This window comes from Muscardinus avellanarius (genome assembly GCF_963383645.1).
Source record: "Muscardinus avellanarius genome assembly, chromosome: 5".
NCBI classification, from domain to species: domain Eukaryota; kingdom Metazoa; phylum Chordata; class Mammalia; order Rodentia; family Gliridae; genus Muscardinus; species Muscardinus avellanarius.
The window spans coordinates 129,529,127-129,548,047 of record NC_137790.1 but is presented as its reverse complement, the minus strand read 5'-3'; the positions used below and the strand labels follow the sequence as shown (position 1 = coordinate 129,548,047).

Here is an 18,921-nt window from a genome sequence, read left to right as displayed (position 1 = left end):
CCTCCCAAGCACTGGGATTACAAGCGTCCCTATAATCAAGCAGTGCCACCATGCCTGGCTTCAGTTTCATAATTTCAAAATACAGAATAAATACTTTCCCTCCATATTTAGAATCACTACGTGTGCTGCTGAAAAATAAAATCTTATCTACTGAAACTCTTTCCTATTTCATTACAAGAAAATGTGACAGTTCTTCACTTTTTTATAGTACCTCAGAATGCTGCTGCAAAGTCCTCAGTAGCCACTGAAATACAGCTAAAAACAGCAGTGGTGAATCAAATTTTGTAGCTAGGTGTGGTGGTGCATGCTTGTAATCCCAGTACATGGGAGGCTGAGAGAGAAGGATCACAGGTTTGTGGCTGGCCTCAGCTACTTAGTGAGGTCCTGTTTCAAAATAAAGAATGAAAAATAGGGCTGGGGTTATATCTTGGAGGTAGAACGCTCCTGGGTTCAATTCCCAGTACTGCAAAAAAAAAAAAAAAAAAAAATGTGTATAATGCAAGTGCTTTCCACTGAGGTATGGCCCCAGCCTAAGAATAAAATTTTAAATATGAATTTATCATAATTCATATAGCATTAGTCTCTTACATTACAAATTCTGCAGTAGCACAGCAATGTCCATGTTTCCAAATTAATTTATATATTTCATATAATTTCAAAGAGAATAGTGACAATTAAAAATATATTTAGCAGCCGGGCGTGGTGGCGCACGCTTGTAATCCCCGCGCTTGGGAGGCAGAGACAGGAGGATCGCGCAGGTTCGAAGCTAGCTGCGCGCGCTGGCTTAGGAGACCCTGTTTCCAAATAAAAAATGTAAAAATAGGTCTGGGAGTGTAGCCCGGAGATAGAAGGGCTTCCAGGAACCCCAGTACCACCAAAAAAAAAAAAAAAAAAAAAAAAAAAAAAAATATATATATATATATATATATATATATATATATATATATATATATATATTAGCAGGGTGTGGTAGCACACCCTGTACTCCTGGCTGTCTGGGAGCCTGAAGCAGGTGGGTCACAAGTCGACGGACAGCTTGGGAAACTCACTGTCTTAAAATATAAAAGAAACAGGGCTGGAGATGCAGCTCACTGGCAATGTACTCTTATGTTCAGTTCCCAGAACCATGAGAATAGAACAGTGTTAAAAAATGGAGTCAAAGGTACCTCAAAACATAGTAATTCAGATATGAATTGTAACGATAATGTAAGTGGGTTAAATGTGGGTTGGTCTTGTGACTTGCTTTATTCAAAAGAATATAACAGCTGAGCGTGGTGGTGCATGCTTGTAATCCCAGCATTTGGGAAGCTGAGAAAGTAGAATCATGGTTTGCAGACAGCCTCAGCTACTATTTACAGTGAGGCCCTTTGCAACTCAGTGAGACCCTGTTTCCAAATAAAGAATAAAAAATAGGGCTGGGGGTGTAGCTTGGAGGTCGAATGGCCCTGGGCTCCATCCCAGTATCGGCGGGAAAAAAAAAGTAAAAGTAAAAGAAAAAGAATATAATGGAAGCAAACTTCTACCCTTCTTGGAATCCAAGGTCACTGTGAGCATTCACCTAGGTTAGGCTCTCTGAGGGTGAGGAGCCAATAGAGAGGAGCCTCAGTTACCAGTACCAGCAACCAATCATACAAGTAAAGCCGTCTCAGAACACCAGCTCCAGCTGAGATAAAGATGCAATGTTGAGCGACCTCATGTGTGATCAGCAAAAGAACAACCAGCTAAATTCAGCCCAAAGTATTGATCTACAGAACTGTGAGCAAAGAAAATGCCTTTAAACCACATTTGCTTCCCATCCTTCCAATTTCCACCCCCTGTCCACACACAAATCAGCTAGAACATCCTGAGAAAAAGAGATAAATACAAAAAAAAGCCCTAACAAATGCTTAAGCTACAAAGGATGTCTGTATATACATGTAGCTATGCATGTTTCCACACAGTGTGTGTGTGTGTGTGTGTGTGTGCACGCGCGTGTGCGAGACAAAAAGCTTACATCTAACAGGAAGCTTTTTCTGCTACTAGTATCTAAGTTAGAGTAATAATTCCTGCCAGGCAAAATGGGTTTCATCAGTATCTCTCAGTTCTGAAAATGTTACCATGTAGTCCAGTTTGGCGCTTTCCATCACATACCTTCCTCTCTCCCTTCTTCCTCTTCTTCCTTACTTATTTTTAAGGTCCTGTGGATGGAACCCAGGGGCATTCTACCTCTCAGCTATACCCCCAAACCTATTTTATTTTTATTTTGAAAAGGGTCTCACTAAGTTGTGGAAGGCCTTGCTAATTTGCTGAGGCTAGCTGCAAATCTGTGGTTCTCCTAAATACTGGGATTACAAGTGTGCAGCACCATTTCACTTGAAGAGGATAGTATCTGTTGGTATAAAATTTAAAATAGTACTGTTTGATCTAGCAATCCTACTCTTGGGATTAATGAAGTTGAGTAGGTTATAGCATTTTTTCCCTTTTTTTTTTTTGCAGTACTGGGGATGGATCCCAGGGGCATTCTACCTCCGAGCTACACCTCCAGCCCTAGTTTTTAGTATTTTTATTTTTGAGACAGGGTCTCACTGAGTTGCGAAGGGCCTCGCTAAGTTGCTGAGGCTGTCCGCGAACCGTGATGCTCTGGTCTTCACCTCCCGAATGCTGGGATTCCAAGTGTGCACCACCATGCCTGGCTATAGCATTGTTAATATCTTCATTATCCTTACTTTCTAAATTGTGGTACCATCTCTTCAGAGAAAAGTATTAAAATTTCCAACTCTAATTGGGGATTTACCTATTTCCCCCTGAATTCTGAAAATACTGTTTTATGTGTTTGAAACTCATGTTATGAGGTACATTTAGGATTTTTACGTCTTCTTTTCAGGGCTCTGCATATGTTAGGAAAGCATTTTACCATTGAGATTACCCACAGCTCCTGTGTGTGTGTGTGTGTGTGTGTGTGTGTGTGTGTGTGTGTGACTGGGGATTGAATCGAGGCACATTTACCTCATACCTGTGGCCTGTGATCATCGTATCTCAGCCTCCCAGTATTGGGATTATAGAAGGGAACCACCATACCCAGCTATCCCTAATTTTTGTGTGTGTGTGTGTGTGTGTGTGTGTGTGTGTGTGTGTGTGTAGAGACTGAACCCAGGGGCATTCTACCTCTGAGCTACACCCCTAGACTGATTTTATATTTTATTTGGAAATCAGGGTATCGCTAAGTTTCTGAGAGCCTTGTTAAGTTGCTAAGGCTGACTTTGAACCTGTAATCCTGTCTCAGCATTCCATATCCTGTGATCACAGATGTATGCTACTATGGCCAGCCCCTATATCTTTTTTTTTTTTTTTTTTGCGGTACTGGGGATGGAATCCAAGGGCATTCTACATCCAAGCTATATCCCTGGTTACTATTTTTTAGTATATATATACACACACACACACACACACACACATACATATACCACCAAATATATATATATATTTATATATATATATATATTTGGTGGTATATATATATATATATATATATATATATATATTGGTGGTACTGGGGTTCCTGGAAGCCCTTCTACCTCCAGTATACACTCCACGGGTTACACTCCCAGACCTATTTTTAAACATTTTTATGTGGAAACAGTCTCTTAAGCCAGCGAGGCTGGCTCTGAACCAGCACGATCCTCCTGTCTCCACTTCCCAAACTCGGGGATTATAAGCGTGAGCCACCACGCCTGGCTAGTCTTTATATTTTTTGAAACAGGATCTCACTGAGTTGCAAGGGGCCTTGCTAAGTAGCTGAGGCTGTCCAAGAACTGCGATCCTCCGGTCTCCGCCTCCCAAATACTGGGATTACAAGCGTGCACCACCATGCCCGGCCAGCCAGCCCCTATATTTTGATGAACTAACCTGACTCTTTTTATCATTTGAAATACCACTCTTTACCTTTTTTAATACTCCCTGTTCTGAAGTCTATTTACTTTGTGTAATATTGGTATATATACTCCATTCTTACATCTAGTACACCAACTTGATGCACATAAGAAAGACAGTAGCTAAATCTCATTAGCAAAACATAAATGGTGATTAAAATTGACTGCTCATTAAATTAAGTGAAATCATCTCTGATTTTCAGTGACACACCCTTGTAATCCTAGCGATCCGGGAAGCTGAGGAGGATCACAAATATGAGACTAGCCTGTGCAACTCAGTGATACTCTGCCTCAAAAGGAAAATTTTAAAAGGGGGCTATAGCTTAGTGGTATAGTGTGCCTGGGTTCAACCCTAGTACCACCCAAAAGGAATGTATGTGTTTGTACCATTTCATGCACTGACCTCATCAATAAAAGGTATTAAGACCACAGCTTCCCATTCCTGTTGTTTTCCATTAAGATCAGTTTTAAAATCCGGTGGATAATATTCTATAATAGGAGAGTCTTCACTGGTCATCAAATGCTGTGAAGATAAAATAGTAAAATACAAGTATCAGAACTAACATTAATACAGCTTTAATTAATGTATTTATAACATTTACTCACATGCTACACTTTAAAATTTCTTCTTCTTTTTTTTTTTTGGTGGTACTGGGGTTCCTGAAAGCCCTTCTACTTCTGGGCTACACTCCCAGACCTATTTTTACATTGTTTATTTGGAAACAGGGTCTCCTAAGCCAGCGCGCGTGGCTGGCTTCGAACCTGCGCGATCCTCCTGTCTCTGCCTCCCAAGCGCGGGGATTACAAGCGTGCGCCACCACGCCCGGCTACATTTTAAAATTTCTAAGCAAACTAAATTTTTATAATTTTAGATGTGTTGTAATATACTTGATAAATTTTATTTTCAACTATAAAATTATTTCTTTTTGTGTGATGAGGGGATTGAACTCCGGGGCATTCTAGCTCTGAGCTACAACCCCAGTCCTAGGCTAAAAATGAAGGCAGACTTTGAATGGTTTTGAGAGATATTTTCCATTTTTTTTTTTTTTTTTTGGTGGTACTGGGGTTCCTGGAAACCCTTCTACCTCCGGGCTACACTCCCAGACCTATTTTATACTTTTTTATATTTAGAAACAGGGTCTCTTACGCCAGCGCGGCTGGCTTCAAACCTGTGTAATCCAAACCTGTGTAATTCAAACCTGTGTCTCTGCCTCCCAAGCGCAGGGATTACAAGTGTGGACCACCACGCCTGCTTTGATATTTTGCATTTTTAAAACAAAGCCATCTTTAAATCAAGGAACTACTTTCAAGAAACACTATATTTAAGCTGGATGTGGTAGCATATGCTTGTAACTCCAGTACTTGGGAGGCTGAGATAGGAGGATCACAGGTTCAAGAACAGTCTCAGCAAGTAGTAAGACTCTCATCAACCCAGTGAGACCTTATTTTCAAATGAAAATAAAGTAGGGCTAAAATGTAGCTCAGAGGTAGAATGTCTCTAGGTTCAATCCCAAGTGCCAAGTAAAAAAAAAAAAAAAAGAAAATACTACATTTAAAGTTGCGCGTGGTGGCACATGCTTATAATCTCAGTACTTGTGAGGCTGAGACAGCAGAATCCCAGGCCAGCTTCAGCAACTTGTGAGGCCCTCCACAACTTAATGAGACCCTGATTCCGAATAAAGAATAAAATAGGGCTGCAATTTTAGGTCGGAGGAGGTGGAAGGCCCCTGACTCCAATCCCCTGGACCACACACACAAAGAAAAGAAATATTATACTTAAAATGAAAATAAATATGCTCGTCTAATATATAAATTTGGGGATTATTGTTTCTATATTTGGATGAGAAATTCTTCAATATCAAAAAGAACATAGAAACACTCAATTATAAAACTCACCTGATAGCAGGTAGGGAGTAAATTTTTGCTAGCTGCTGGCAGTACAGCAAGAAGCTGTTCGAATGGCTTAAAAGGTTTTCCTAATTCGAAATGGATTTTGAGGGCACTGATGTTTCGAATATCAGACAGGAAAGGTGCATAATGATAGGGGTAAAACCTATAAAATAAAATGAGTTTTAAACTGGAAACTTTAGAAAAAGATCAATATTAAATATATATTTTTTATATTCCAACAACACAAAGTAAAAATTTTAAAGATAAATTAAATAGCACCATAATTTGACCATCTGAATATAAGAAATCAGCAGTGTTGGAAAATGTAAGTACTGTGATGGCATTAAGTATTATATTTCCTTATTTTAAAAAGTGCTGTTACACATTCTTTTTTTGTGTGTTCTGTATGTGGTACTGGGGGTGAAACCCAGAGACTTTTCTACCTCTGGGCGACACTCCCAGACCTATTTTATACTTTATTTGGAAACAGGGTCTCACTAAGTTGTTGAGAGCCTCACTCAGTAGCTGAGGCTGGCTTCAAACGTGTGTGATCCTCCTGTTTTAGCCTCCCAAGCGCAGGGATTACAAGCATGCGCCACCATGCCCGGCTGCTGTTACACCTTTCTAAAACTAGGTTTTTAGGTAATTGAAGGAAGTATATCACGTAACGCTTTTTGTTGTGGTACTACTGGGGATTGAACCTAGTGATGTTCTATCTGAGCTACATCTCTGGACCTTTATATTTTTAACTTTGAAACTTGGTTTCACTAAGTGACCGAGGCTGGCCCCAAGCCTGCGATCCTCCTGTCTAGCTCCCGAGTGCTGGGGTTACAGATGCAGGCCACCACCACGCTCGGTGTGTTTTGGTTTGACAAGGTTCTCACCCTGTGCCCAGGCTGGTCTCTCACTCCTGGTCTCAGGAGCCTTTATCAGAACATTCCGATTCCTCCTGTCTCAGCCTCCCAAGTGCTGAGACCACAAGTGTGTGCCACCACGCCTGGCTGGCATAAATATTTTAATAAAGCTTTTTTTGTGTGTGTGTGATGGTAGGAATTAAACCCAGAGGAATTCTATCTCTGAGCTACATCCCCAGCCCTTATTTTTTTTTATTTTTAATTTGGAAACAGGGTCTTATAAAGTAGCTGAAAGCCTCACTAAGTTGTTGAGGCTGGCTTTGAACCTGCAATCCTTCTGTCTCAGCCTCCCGAGCACTGGGATTATAGGCCCGTGCTACCACACCTGATGTATAAAGCTTTGAACACACATTAAAAATTTTTTCAATATGCTCTGTTTGGCTCTGGATAATGAAAAAAATTTATATTCTGTTATTGGGATAATAATTATTATTCCATAATTAAAAAGGATGGGAAAGTTTAAGAGGCAGAATGGCATGTGGAATTATGTAAAATATATAGACTTTGGAATCAGATAAGCTTGGGCTTGATTCTGGGGTGCACCATGTCTTGGGACGATTACTTAACCTTTCTTAGCCTTAATTTCTTCATCTGTAATAAGGAGAATTATTATTTTTTTTTGGGTGGGTCTGGGGATGGAACTCAGGGGCATTCAACCTCCGGGGTACACCCCCTCCCCTTTAGTCTTTATTTTGAAACAGGGGCTCACTGAGTTGCAGAGGGCCTCACTAAGTAGCTGATGCTGTCTGCGAACAGCGATCCTCCTATCTCAGCCTCCCGAATGCTGGGATTATAAGCATGCGCCACCACGCCCAGCTAGAATTGTTTTTTTAAATAGTAGTAAAAATTATATGAGAACATGCTTTTCAAGTGTGTGGCCTTATGCCTGGAAATGTAACAGGAATATTTTACACTAACCCTCTTAAAAAAATGGCAAAGAATTTATTAGATTGCTGTTGGAAGCCGTAAGATTCCACTTAGTGACTGTAAATTTTTTCCAATGGCTGTTAGTATATAAAACCATAATTCATGGGACATTAATTTGCACTGAATTGTCATTGGATTGTGCTCTGAAAGACAGCCTAGGAGAGGTGCTTTCAAAACAAAAGAGAGGTATAACATCACCTTGGTCATTATTCACGGTATCATTTTTTGGCTTGTTATTTTTCTATTTTGGTGGATGGTCTTAAAATGTAGTTGGGATTTGCTGGAATAGAGAGTCTAAGAAATGGTGAATTTCCAGTAAAAGCAAATAATTCCTTAATCCTTTCTTCCTTACCCTGCCAGCCTAACACAGAAATAGTCCATCTTTCAAAAGTTATTTCTGAGAATTTTCTTTACAAATACACAAAAATGTAGAGAATATAATGAATGCATTATACTCATAAGTATCAACCAGACAAAGATTCTGTCATACTTAACCCTTCCTTTCCTTGTGGACCTGGAGATTAACCCTGCAACCTCCTGCATGGGAGGGAAGTCCTTCACACCTGAGCCACACTTCCAGCTGACTCGTCTACAGAAGTTTAGGTCATTAGATTAGCAAAGATCTTTTCCTACGGGTCATCTGCTAGTGCTAGACACATCTCTCTTAGTAGAAGTCTTGTAAAATATTTTTATTTCAGAAGAGATTATCTGTATTTTGTTTAACTTGGTAATATGATTTTTTTTTTTTTTTGATACTAAGGGTTGAACTCAGGGGAATTCTACTTCCAAGCTATACTTCCAGGCCTCCCTCCCTCCCTCCCTCCCTTCCTTCCTTCGTTATGGGGATTAAACCCAGGAGCACTCTATCTCTGAGCTACACGTCCAGCCCTATTTGTTTTTGTTTTGTTTTGAAACAGGAACTCACAAGGTTGCTGAGGGTTTTGCTAAATCGCTGAGGCTGGCCTCAACCTGTGACAGCCTTGTCGTACCCTCCCAAGTACTGGGATTATATGCTAAGCCTCGCTAGCTTGCATGAATCTTTAAAAACATTACCTTAAGTAGAAATAAAAAGAAAAAAGCCTAAAAACGATTCTAGTAGAAATATTTTTTTAAAAAAGTGTTCTTACCAGCTCCAGGACTGAACACCATGATAGTAATAGTGCAAAATCCACTGTATGGCCTGGACATAGCATGCAGCTTGATCAGCCAGAAAATCACTGATGAAAGAAGGGAGTATTTCCTTTAAAACATTATTTATTAAAGGCTAATTTCTTCAGAGAGTATCTAATGAAAACTTATTGAAAATAGGATAATTTCTTCAGATCATATCTACTGATTCTATATTTTACCTCATGTGTTAGGTAATTTAATCAATGAATTAGCCAAACATTACAATACATTAAAATTATAATAAAAGAAACTGCAAAATACATTAACATATTCCATACTGTCACATGAAAGGTTTGTTTTACAGTTTTCCTATGCTATCAAGAATTAAACCTGCTGTACATATTTTTTTTGTGTGTGTGGTACTGGGAATGGAACTTAGGGGCATTGTTACCTCTGAGCTACATCCCCAGCCCTATTTTTTAGTCTTTCTTTTTATTTATTTATTTATTTATTTATTTATTAATTTATTTATTTTGTGGTACTGGGGATGGAACCCAGGGGCATTCTACCTCTGAGCAACACCCCCAGTCCTACTTTTTAGTCTTTATATTTTTTGAAGCAGGGTCTCACTGAGTTGCGAAGTGCCTCACTAAGCAGCTGAGGCTGTTCGGTCTCCGCCTCCCGAATGCGGGGATTACAAGCGTGTGCCACCACGCCCAGCCCCTTCTGTGCATATTTAACCAGTCAACATATTACACGTTTGGCTTAAGGTTTGAAGATTTAGTCAGACTCCTTAACTTATATTCGGTTCACCGTCCCCCTTTCAAAAGAAAACAAAACTCCTCAACACACCCTGGAAACCTACCTTCTTTGAATGAATACACAGAAAGATTCAGTGACAAATTTTCCTTCTTTTATGTATCTACATTTTGTTGCCGTACATCCCATATCACCCACTCTGGAAACCTACAACAGCCAATAATACTTTCTATAAAGTGCAACTATCAGTCTCTTAAATAGTGGGAATGGGATGGGAATAAATAAGGAAGTTCTGAAAAATGGTTAGAGTAGTAAGAACACCCTTTGAAAAGTGCTATTATCTTTTGAGCAAGATTTCCTTCTAATTCCTTCTTTCTCAGAAACCAAATGCCACTATTCAAGGTTAGGGTAAAATAGATCTTCAACTTACCCAAACAAAAGAACCCTAAATTAAAAGCAGCTGTCACTTAGAAATTCTATATTGTCTTATTTCTGGGAGGTACGCTTTTTATGTGTGTGTGTGGTACTAGGGATTGAACCAGGGGCATTCTACCTCTGAGTAAACCCCCTAGACCTATTTTATTTTTTATTTCAAAACAGGGTCTCCCGAAGTTGGTGAAAGCCTCAGTAAGTTGCTGAGGCTAGCTTTGAATCTGCAATCCTCTGTCTCAGCCTCCCAAATACTGGGATTAGAGGCATGTGTCACTGTGCCCAGCTTAAAATCTACTATAGATTTTTTTTTTAACGGGTCTGGGGATGGAACCCAGGGGCATTTGACCTCCGAGCTACACCCCCTGCCCTATTTTTTATTCTTTATTTTGAAACCAGGTCTCACTGAGTTGCAGAGGGCCTCACTAAGTAGCTGAGGCTGTCCGCGAACCGCGATCCTCCGGGTCTCAGCCTCCCGAATGCTGGGATTACAAGCGTGCGCCACCACGCCCGGCTACTATAGGTTTTGAAAACAAAAAATCTTTCTCTCCCACTATTTTGTTAAAATTATGTTTTTTTTTTTTTTTTTGAAGAACCTGCACATCTAACCTTTTTTACTTTCATGTAAAAGAATTGGCAAAAACGTACTCAGATACTACGTCAACTCCCATCTTTGTCATGTAATATGTTCTTTTATATTGTCTAAACTCGGTTTCAAATAGATCATCATCTTCAGTCTCATCTTCTAAATTATCTGTGAAAAAAAGCCAGAAAGATAACTGACAATTATGAATATTCTTATTTTCCATCTAATGCTTTGATAAATGCATATCAAAGTTGATGCTTACAGCTTCACAGGACATCTGTTCCCATATTATATTACTGAAGTAGCACTAATAAAGGAAAGTACAATAACGATTCTGTCACTGAAATGGCCCGTCCAGGGGGAGTCTGCACCCACCTTTGGAAGCTGCCACTTCACCTTCATTTCTGTCTAAAGCAGCCCAACACACAGAATTCTCTTGGCCCTAGAGAAAGTAGGAATCATCACAAAGTGAATGGTGATATAGACTTCAAAGGGAGGCACTTACAAGGGAGATTTGAAGAATATTAAAAATAACTGAAATGATCCTTAAAGAACATTCTGTAAAAGCTTATTTTAAAAATAGTACGTAGCCGGATGCGGTGGCGCATACCTGTAACTCCAGTACGTGGGAGGCTGGGAATAGGAAGATGGCACATTGAGGCCAGCCTCAGCAACTTAGTGAGACACAGGTAGCAACTTAGTAAGAGCCTGTTTCAAAATTAAAAAAAGAGGAAGGGGTATAGTTCAGAGGTAGAATTCCCCTGACTCCAATTCATAGTACCAAGAAAAGAAAAGAAAAGAAAAGAAAAGAAAAGAAAAGAAAAGAAAAGAAAAGAAAAGAAAATGGTCTTGGTTATCCATTATTTTCTAAAGCTATGTACTCATACATTTTTACTATGTAGAACTTAGAAGTCAGGTCACTCAAAAAATTTTAAGTGTATGTAAATTATACATCAAGACTACTCAGAAAGAAAGTAAATAATCTGGAAGGTCTTTTTATTTGTCAATTTTATCATCTTTAACTTATCAAATACTGGGCTACTGTTAACATGATTTGTTTACATTTGAATTCAACAGTTAAAATATTTATTTCCTATATCTCTGAATCCTGCCATTCTCTCTCTCTCTCTTTTTTTTAATGGTACCAGAGATCAAATCTCAGGGCCTTCTACTCCTGAGCTATACCAGTAGCTCTTTTTTTTTTTTTTTTTTTTTTGCGGGTCTGGGGATGGAACCCAGAGGCATTTGACCTATGAGCTACACCCCCTGCCCAATTTTTTATTCTTGATTTTGAAACAGGGTCTCACTGAGTTGCAGAGGGCCTCACTAAGTAGCTGAGGCTGTCCGTGAACCGCGATCCTCCTGTCTCAGCCTCCCGAATGCTGGGATTACAAGCGTGCACCACCATGCCCAGCCACTAGCTCTTTTTTTATTTATTTCTTATTTTTAAACAGACTCCTGCTCACTTGCTAAAGCTGGCCTCAAACCTTGGATTCTCTGGTCCTACCGTCCTGAGCCCTTGGACTCCAGGTGAGTCACTGGCCTGGCTGGACCCTGCCATTCCTAAGACTCTATTATATCTCCCACATCTTCATCTCTGTTTCATGCGACAGCTGTTTTCTCTAACTCTCTCTTCCCAGAGCCTTCACATCCTGCTCCTGCTTTTCTTCCACTGTGAGCTCAATCCTTTCCTTTGTGTTCGGATTGTCTAGCTTCTGTCAGTGACTTCCGTTAGTTCCATCCAACCTACAGCCTCAGCCTACTTCGTGTGCCTGCAGTCTCCCTAATGTTACCCACACATGCCTGGAAGACTGGTGAAGTTTAAAGACTCAGCTAAGGCAGACCAAAAATAAAAAAAAAAAGGACTACTGACATTTAGGTTTTGCACACAGAGGTTCCGAAAAAGTGGCCAAGTCCATTTCTTAGGAAAAAACACACAGGCGGAACGGGGACTGATTACTGTGAGGCTCCACTGAGGATGAATTAAGTCATGAGGCCATCCTAGAGAAAGCCAGGATAGCTGCCCCTCCCGGAGCAAGGGTTAGCGGGGCTGTGACCAAACAGAAGCAGTACAGTGGGAGAGTGTGGGAAACTCACTGAGATGCCTCAGTTATGAATAGGCTGAAGAAAATGTCATACGTGTCTTTTTCAAGCTAACCCAAATAAAGGCTGTGTGTGTGTGTGTGTGTGTGTGTGTGTGTGTGTGTTACTGGGGATTATCTCAGGGGTATTCCACCACTGAACTGAATCCCCAGCAGCCCATTTTAGTTTTTTTTTTTTTAATTTTGAGATAGGGTCTTGTTAAGCTGCTGAGGCTGGCCTTGAATCTGCAATTCTCCTCTATCCCAAATACCAGGAATACCAATGTAATACCAGCTACAAAGACAGTCTTTAGAGCTTAATAGAGATGTTTCGCAGGCACTAACATACTCTAAATGAGTCTATCATTCATCAAGCAAGTAATAGTTGTAAGATATTACATATTATTAATAACTTTTTCTTATTGCTGTATTTTGTATAATTTTATATATAAATCATTTCTAGAGAAAAATCACTAATCTAGTCAATGTCTCACAACATTAAATGCTATAAATGTCCATGTTTAAAAAATGAGTTCATCGGTCTATTGTTTTTAAATAAAATTTTTTTTTGTGTGTGGGTCTGGAGATGAAGCCCAGGGGCATTCGACCTCCAAGCTACACCCCCTCCCCTATTTTTTATTCTTTATTTTGAAACAGGGTCTCACTAAGTTGCGGAGGGCCTCACTACGTCTCTGAGGCTGTCCACGAACCGTGATCCTCCAGTCTCAGCCTCCCAAATGCTGGGATTACAAGCGTGCACCACCACGCCCGGGTAAATAACATGGTTTAAACAATAACTCAATTTTCTAGGCTCTTATATTTACAAATGCTTTCCACACTATTAATAGAAAGGAAGAGCAAAGCTAAAACAATGTTCTTCTTCAAGGGTAATGAAGAAGAAATTGATTTTTAAGGACTAGATCTAAATCACAGAATTAGAGAAAAGAAACCAAAACACATTTTTAGAGGTCTATAGAAAAGAAGAAAGGAAAGTAAAATGAGACAACTCTAAAATCATAGGAAGAAAAAAGAGAAACAAGAAATATCAGTTTTACCTTTACAGCTAAAAAAGGAAAGGACACCTAAAAAAATGGACACCTTTGATTTTTTCTTTTCCTTGTAGATCTTGGCTTCTTCCGCTGCAACACCTGCTGCTTCATTGAGGTACTTGTTACCAACTTTGCTTTCAAACCACTTTAGGTCCACAAAAACTTCACTGAAGTGCTCCCGATCAAACTGCAAACGCAATTACATTCGTTTAAATATTATTTAAGTACATCTGAAATAATGCAAACCAAACTTTTAACAATGACTATTTCTGTGGCATAAAATGCAACTAGAACTAGTATTAATTTAGACGATGGCTAATGAGCAATTGCAATAGATTTGAAAAATCTTTTCTTCTGGCTTTATCTAACTGGTTGTTGGCCATTTATAACTACTTGGGACGGGAAAACAGAAACTTATAGTTACTTACATCTGATAGTTTCACAAGGTATTTCTCAAATCGAGGTAAGTTGAGATGTCCACTTTCATTAATATAACCTAAAAGGAACAAAATCCAAATCTGTATTAAAGGATGACATTTTTTTCTTTTTCTTTTTTTTTTTTGGTACTGGGGTTCCTGGAAGCCCTTCTACCTCTGGGCTACACTCCCAGACCTATTTTTACATTTTTATTTGGAAACAGGGTCTCCTAAGCCAGCGCGCGCGGCTGGCTTCGAACCTGCGCGATCCTCCTGTCTCTGCCTCCCAAGCGCGGGGATGACAAGCGTGCGCCACCACGCCCGGCTAAGGATGACATTTTTTTCTAAATAATTATACTAAATTCTTTCCACAAATTGCTAAACATAAATTTTCTACTGATGAGATAAAAAACATAATTTGGACTACATACAAAGCAGTCCTAATTTCTTTCTTTCTTTCTTTTCTTTTCTTTTTTTTTTTTTGTGGCAGAACTGGGGATTGAACCCAGGGGCATTCTACCTCTGAGCTATACCCCCAGCCTCATATTTTATTCTTGAAACAAGGTCTCACTAAGTTGCAGAGGGCCTCATCAAGTAGTTGAGGATGGCTGCAAACTTGCAATCCTCCTGTCTCAGCCCCCGAATACTGGCATTACAAGCATGTGTCACCATGCCTGGCACAAAGCAGCCTTAATTTCTAAAAGCTTTATGTAACTATAATATGCAATATGTACAAACTGAGGCAAAATATAAGAAATTCCAGGTTTACATAATAATAATCCTTTCACTTTTCCAACTTTTGGGAATAATTATTTAAAACATACTTTGGAATCTGTCCAGATCATCCAATTTGATATGCTAACTGAGGAAGAGAACTAATGTTTGGCTATCCTGTTGTCTGGTTTTTGCAGCATTACTACTGTTTGTCAATTTTCCATTTTACATAAAAAATATTATCATGCATATCCATTCAGAACAGCTGAGTTCCTTACCCTTAAATATGAAAAGAATTAAGTGAAACTAGTAAGCTCTGCTGGTTTTCTTCGTAAACTAAAGGTGAAGATTCGTTAGATATTAGTGAGTGAGTTCCTTAACTCTGGTCTGTTTTTCTCCTGGAAATCACTACAAGTGACAACTTCACTGCTTGGCATCTTAGGCTAACAGAAAGCCCCGGTGTTCTCCGACTTTAGTTGTGCATGCAACAATCTAATCAACTTAGTGACATTTTTAGGGAAAGTTGGTACTAAATTAAAAAAAATAATGGTGTATTATAATTGTACATTGTACTAAATTAAAGTAGCTTCAAATGAATTTTAAATATTTCTTACCCCCAAGTTCTGGCAGGATGGTAATATATGTTCCATAAAGAAGAGGCAGTGCATCATGATTAATGTGTAAATGAGGTAGATGAGGGATAAAATCATTGCCAACGAGAAATCCCATCAAAATCCAATCATCTATAATTCTTTCAATATCATATTTAAATGTGATCTTTTCCTATGGCAACATGAAAAACAAAGTGAGCTCCTGTAGAAAATTCTGCATATAAAACCCTGGTTCACATCTATACTACTTACTTTTAATACTGAAAACTCATAGTCAATATACTCTCTCATTAAAGACAAGTGCAGGAGGTGAAATGTGGTTTCTTCTGGTGCACATACCCTACAATCAATCAGATGATTAAAATAGAGTTAATTATATTTTTAAGGTCCAAGTTTAAAAATGTAGCAAAGCTTAAATCAAAACTATTATTAGGAGATAGTTAAGTCTTATAATTAAAGCATATAATTTATATAAAACTTGCAAGGTATTTTAACATAAAAATGCAATTATAAAGCCGGGTATAGTGGTGCATGGGAGGCTGAGATAGGAGGATCATGAGTTTAAAACCAGCTTCAGCAAATTAGTGAGACCCTCCTTAACAGCAAATTAGTGAGACCCTCCTCACTGGTTTTTTTTTTTTTTTTTTTTTTTTTTTTTTTTTTTTTTTTGCGGGTCTGGAGACGGAACCCAGGGGCATTTGAACTCTGAGCCACATCCCCTGCCTTTTTTTTTTTTTATTCTTTATTTTGAAACCAGGTCTCACTGAGTTGCAGAGGGCCTCATTAAGTAGCTGAGGCTGTCCGCGAACTGCAATCCTATGGTCTCAGCCTCCTGAATGCTGGGATTACAAGCGTGCGCCACCACACCCAGCTTAGTCAGACTGTTTCAAAATAAAAATTAAATAAAATAGGGTAAAGGGTATAGCCTGGAGGTAGAAGGCCCCATGGGTTCCATCCCCAGACACAGAAAAATGCAATTATAATAGGTGAAAAAGTTCAAAAATTTATCTTACATTATGCTTTCTCTGGAAGGACTCTCAGAATTCAAAAGCCATATAATATATAATAAATACAAGGAAGCAGTGGGATCTGGCCTACTTAAAGCTGGCTATTGGCAGGAGGTGCAGAGTAAGGGTAAGTACATATTTTTATGTGTATTGCAGCGTGTCTAGGGCCACAATGGTGAAGCAAGAACACCTCTCCCCCCTCTCAGGAGTGATATGTATTTTATCCAAACTTAACTATAAGTGAGAATACAATGAGAGATTGAGAGGATATTAGATTATATACCATTCATGAGCAAGATTATCCTCAAAACACAGATGCAGTTCAGCAAAAGAAAATTAATGAATGTTATATACCACATTAACAAAACAAAGGGGGGGGCACATGGTCAATTTGCAGAAAAAAATGACAATATTCAATATTCTTTCATGATAAAAATATTTAGCAAAATAAGGTTAAAAGGGTATTTCCTTATTATGCTAAAGGGCACTTATGAAAACCCAGTTAATGTTATACTCAAAACTAAAAGCTTTCCTTCTTCAAAAATGAGCTTGCCCCTAATGTCAAGGAACAAGATAGTGATGTCTTCTTCACCACAGCTACTCCACAGCTACACCAGAGCAATTAGTTAATAAAAACAAAGCCGGGCATACTTGGAAAGCTGAGACAGGAAGATTACAGGTTCAAGGCCAGACTCAGCAACTTAGTGAGGCCCTCTCCAACGTACTAAGCCCTGTTTCAAAATAAAGAATAAAAAATGAGGCTGGGGGTGTAGCTCAAAGGTAGAATGCCCCTGGGTTCAATCCTCAGTACCGCAAAAAAGAAAGAAAAAAAAAAAAACAACTTTGGAGCCAGGTATGGCACACATCCATAATCACAGTATTGGGAGGGTAAGACAGGAGAATTGCAGGTTCAAGACCAGCCTCGGCAACTTAGCAAGACTCTTAGCAACCTAGTGAGACCCTGTTTCAAAATAAAAAATTAAATAGGGCTGAGGGTGTTGGTCAGAGGTAGAATCTCCCTGGGTCAATCCTCAGTACCATAAAAAAACAAAGAAAAAATATTGAAACTGAAAAGGAAGAATATTAAATCTATTTACAGATGGCAGATTCCTCATGTGGAAAACCCCATAGACTACACACACACACACACACACACACACACACACACACACACACACACACAATCAGGGATGAAGAACGAATTCAGCAAATCTTTAGGCATAAGCTCAATCCTGCTCCAAAGCAGCCATATCTCTATTTACCAAAGAACAATCAGAAAAGTAAAAAAATGATTCCGTTATTATAACATTGTCCAAAACAATAAATACATAATCATAAACTGAACCAAGGAGCTAAGATTTATATACAATGACAAGTAAAAACTGATGTTGACAGACATGAAAGGAATGGAAGGACATCTTCCATTAATGGATTAGAAGACTTAATCCAAAGATGCCAAAGAGGATCTACAGATTCAGTGTCATCCCTAGCAAAGCCCCAGAGATGTGTTCTACATCCTAGTGGGCCACCATGGTGCACAACTATCATTCCAGCACTTGGGAGGTTGAGAAAGGAGAAGCCACAGGTTTGAGACCAGCCTTGACAACTTAGCGAGACTCAGTATCAAATAAAAAGAATAGGGCTCGCGGGTTTAGCTCAGAGGCAGAGTGCCTATGGTTCAACCTCTAGTACCACGAAACAAACAAAAACTCTATCCTAAAAATCATATGGAACTTCAGAAGACTTAGACTAGATGACAATGACAATGTGTGTGTGTGTGTGTGTGTGTGTGTGTGTGTGTGTGTGTGAGAGAGAGAGGGGGGGGGGCACTGAGGATGGAATCTAGGAGCTACACCCTCAGCCTTATTTTAGTTTTTTTTTAAATTAAACAGGGTCTCACTAAGTTGAGGAGAACCTTATTTAATTTGCTGAGGTTGACCTCAAACCTGTGATCCCGTCTCGGCCTAAAAAACAATCTTGAAAAAGATGAATGAAGTTGGTGCTTTCACTCTTCTGATTTCAACAATAATTACAAAACTACATTTATCAAAACATGGTATTGGCATAAAGACAGACACACAAGTCATTGGAACAGAACAAACAGCGCAAAAATTGAAGCCTTGCATATATGATCACATGATTTTCAACCAGGGCACTAAGACATTCAGTAGGGAAAGGAGTGTCTTTTCAACAACTACTGCTGAGGAAACTGGATATCCACATGCAAAAACATGGAATTGGACCCTTACCTTGTATCATGTAAAGAAATTAACTCAAAATGGATCAAAGATCTAAATGTAAAACTTAAAACTATACAATTCAGGGGGGTGTGGTGGCACATGCCTGTAATCCCAGTACTTGGGAGGATGAGATACGAGGATTCCAAGTTCGAGGCCAACCTCAGCAACTTAATAAGACCCTACTTCAAAGTTAAAAAAAAAAAAGGGTAGGGGTGTAGCTCAGCGGCAGAGCATTCCTGGGTTCAATCCTCAGTTCCACACGTGCACAAAACATTTAAAG

At 39.2% G+C, this 18,921-nt stretch overlaps 1 protein-coding gene across 3 annotated transcripts in view; it reads right to left on the bottom strand.

Moving 5' to 3' along the window:
* Positions 1 to 18,921, bottom strand: part of XRN1 (5'-3' exoribonuclease 1) — a gene marked incomplete at both ends in the record, with an annotated part of 98,310 nt that overhangs the window by 63,497 nt on the left and 15,892 nt on the right. For all 3 annotated transcript variants that reach the window (XM_080695704.1, XM_080695706.1, XM_080695705.1), the window contains 9 exons: positions 4,312 to 4,431; positions 5,805 to 5,961; positions 8,767 to 8,856; positions 10,586 to 10,691; positions 10,899 to 10,965; positions 13,703 to 13,840; positions 14,082 to 14,149; positions 15,398 to 15,566; positions 15,647 to 15,734. In XM_080695704.1, the coding sequence (XP_080551830.1) occupies positions 4,312 to 4,431; positions 5,805 to 5,961; positions 8,767 to 8,856; positions 10,586 to 10,691; positions 10,899 to 10,965; positions 13,703 to 13,840; positions 14,082 to 14,149; positions 15,398 to 15,566; positions 15,647 to 15,734 (1,003 nt within the window). The remainder of the gene's footprint in view (positions 1 to 4,311; positions 4,432 to 5,804; positions 5,962 to 8,766; positions 8,857 to 10,585; positions 10,692 to 10,898; positions 10,966 to 13,702; positions 13,841 to 14,081; positions 14,150 to 15,397; positions 15,567 to 15,646; positions 15,735 to 18,921) is intronic.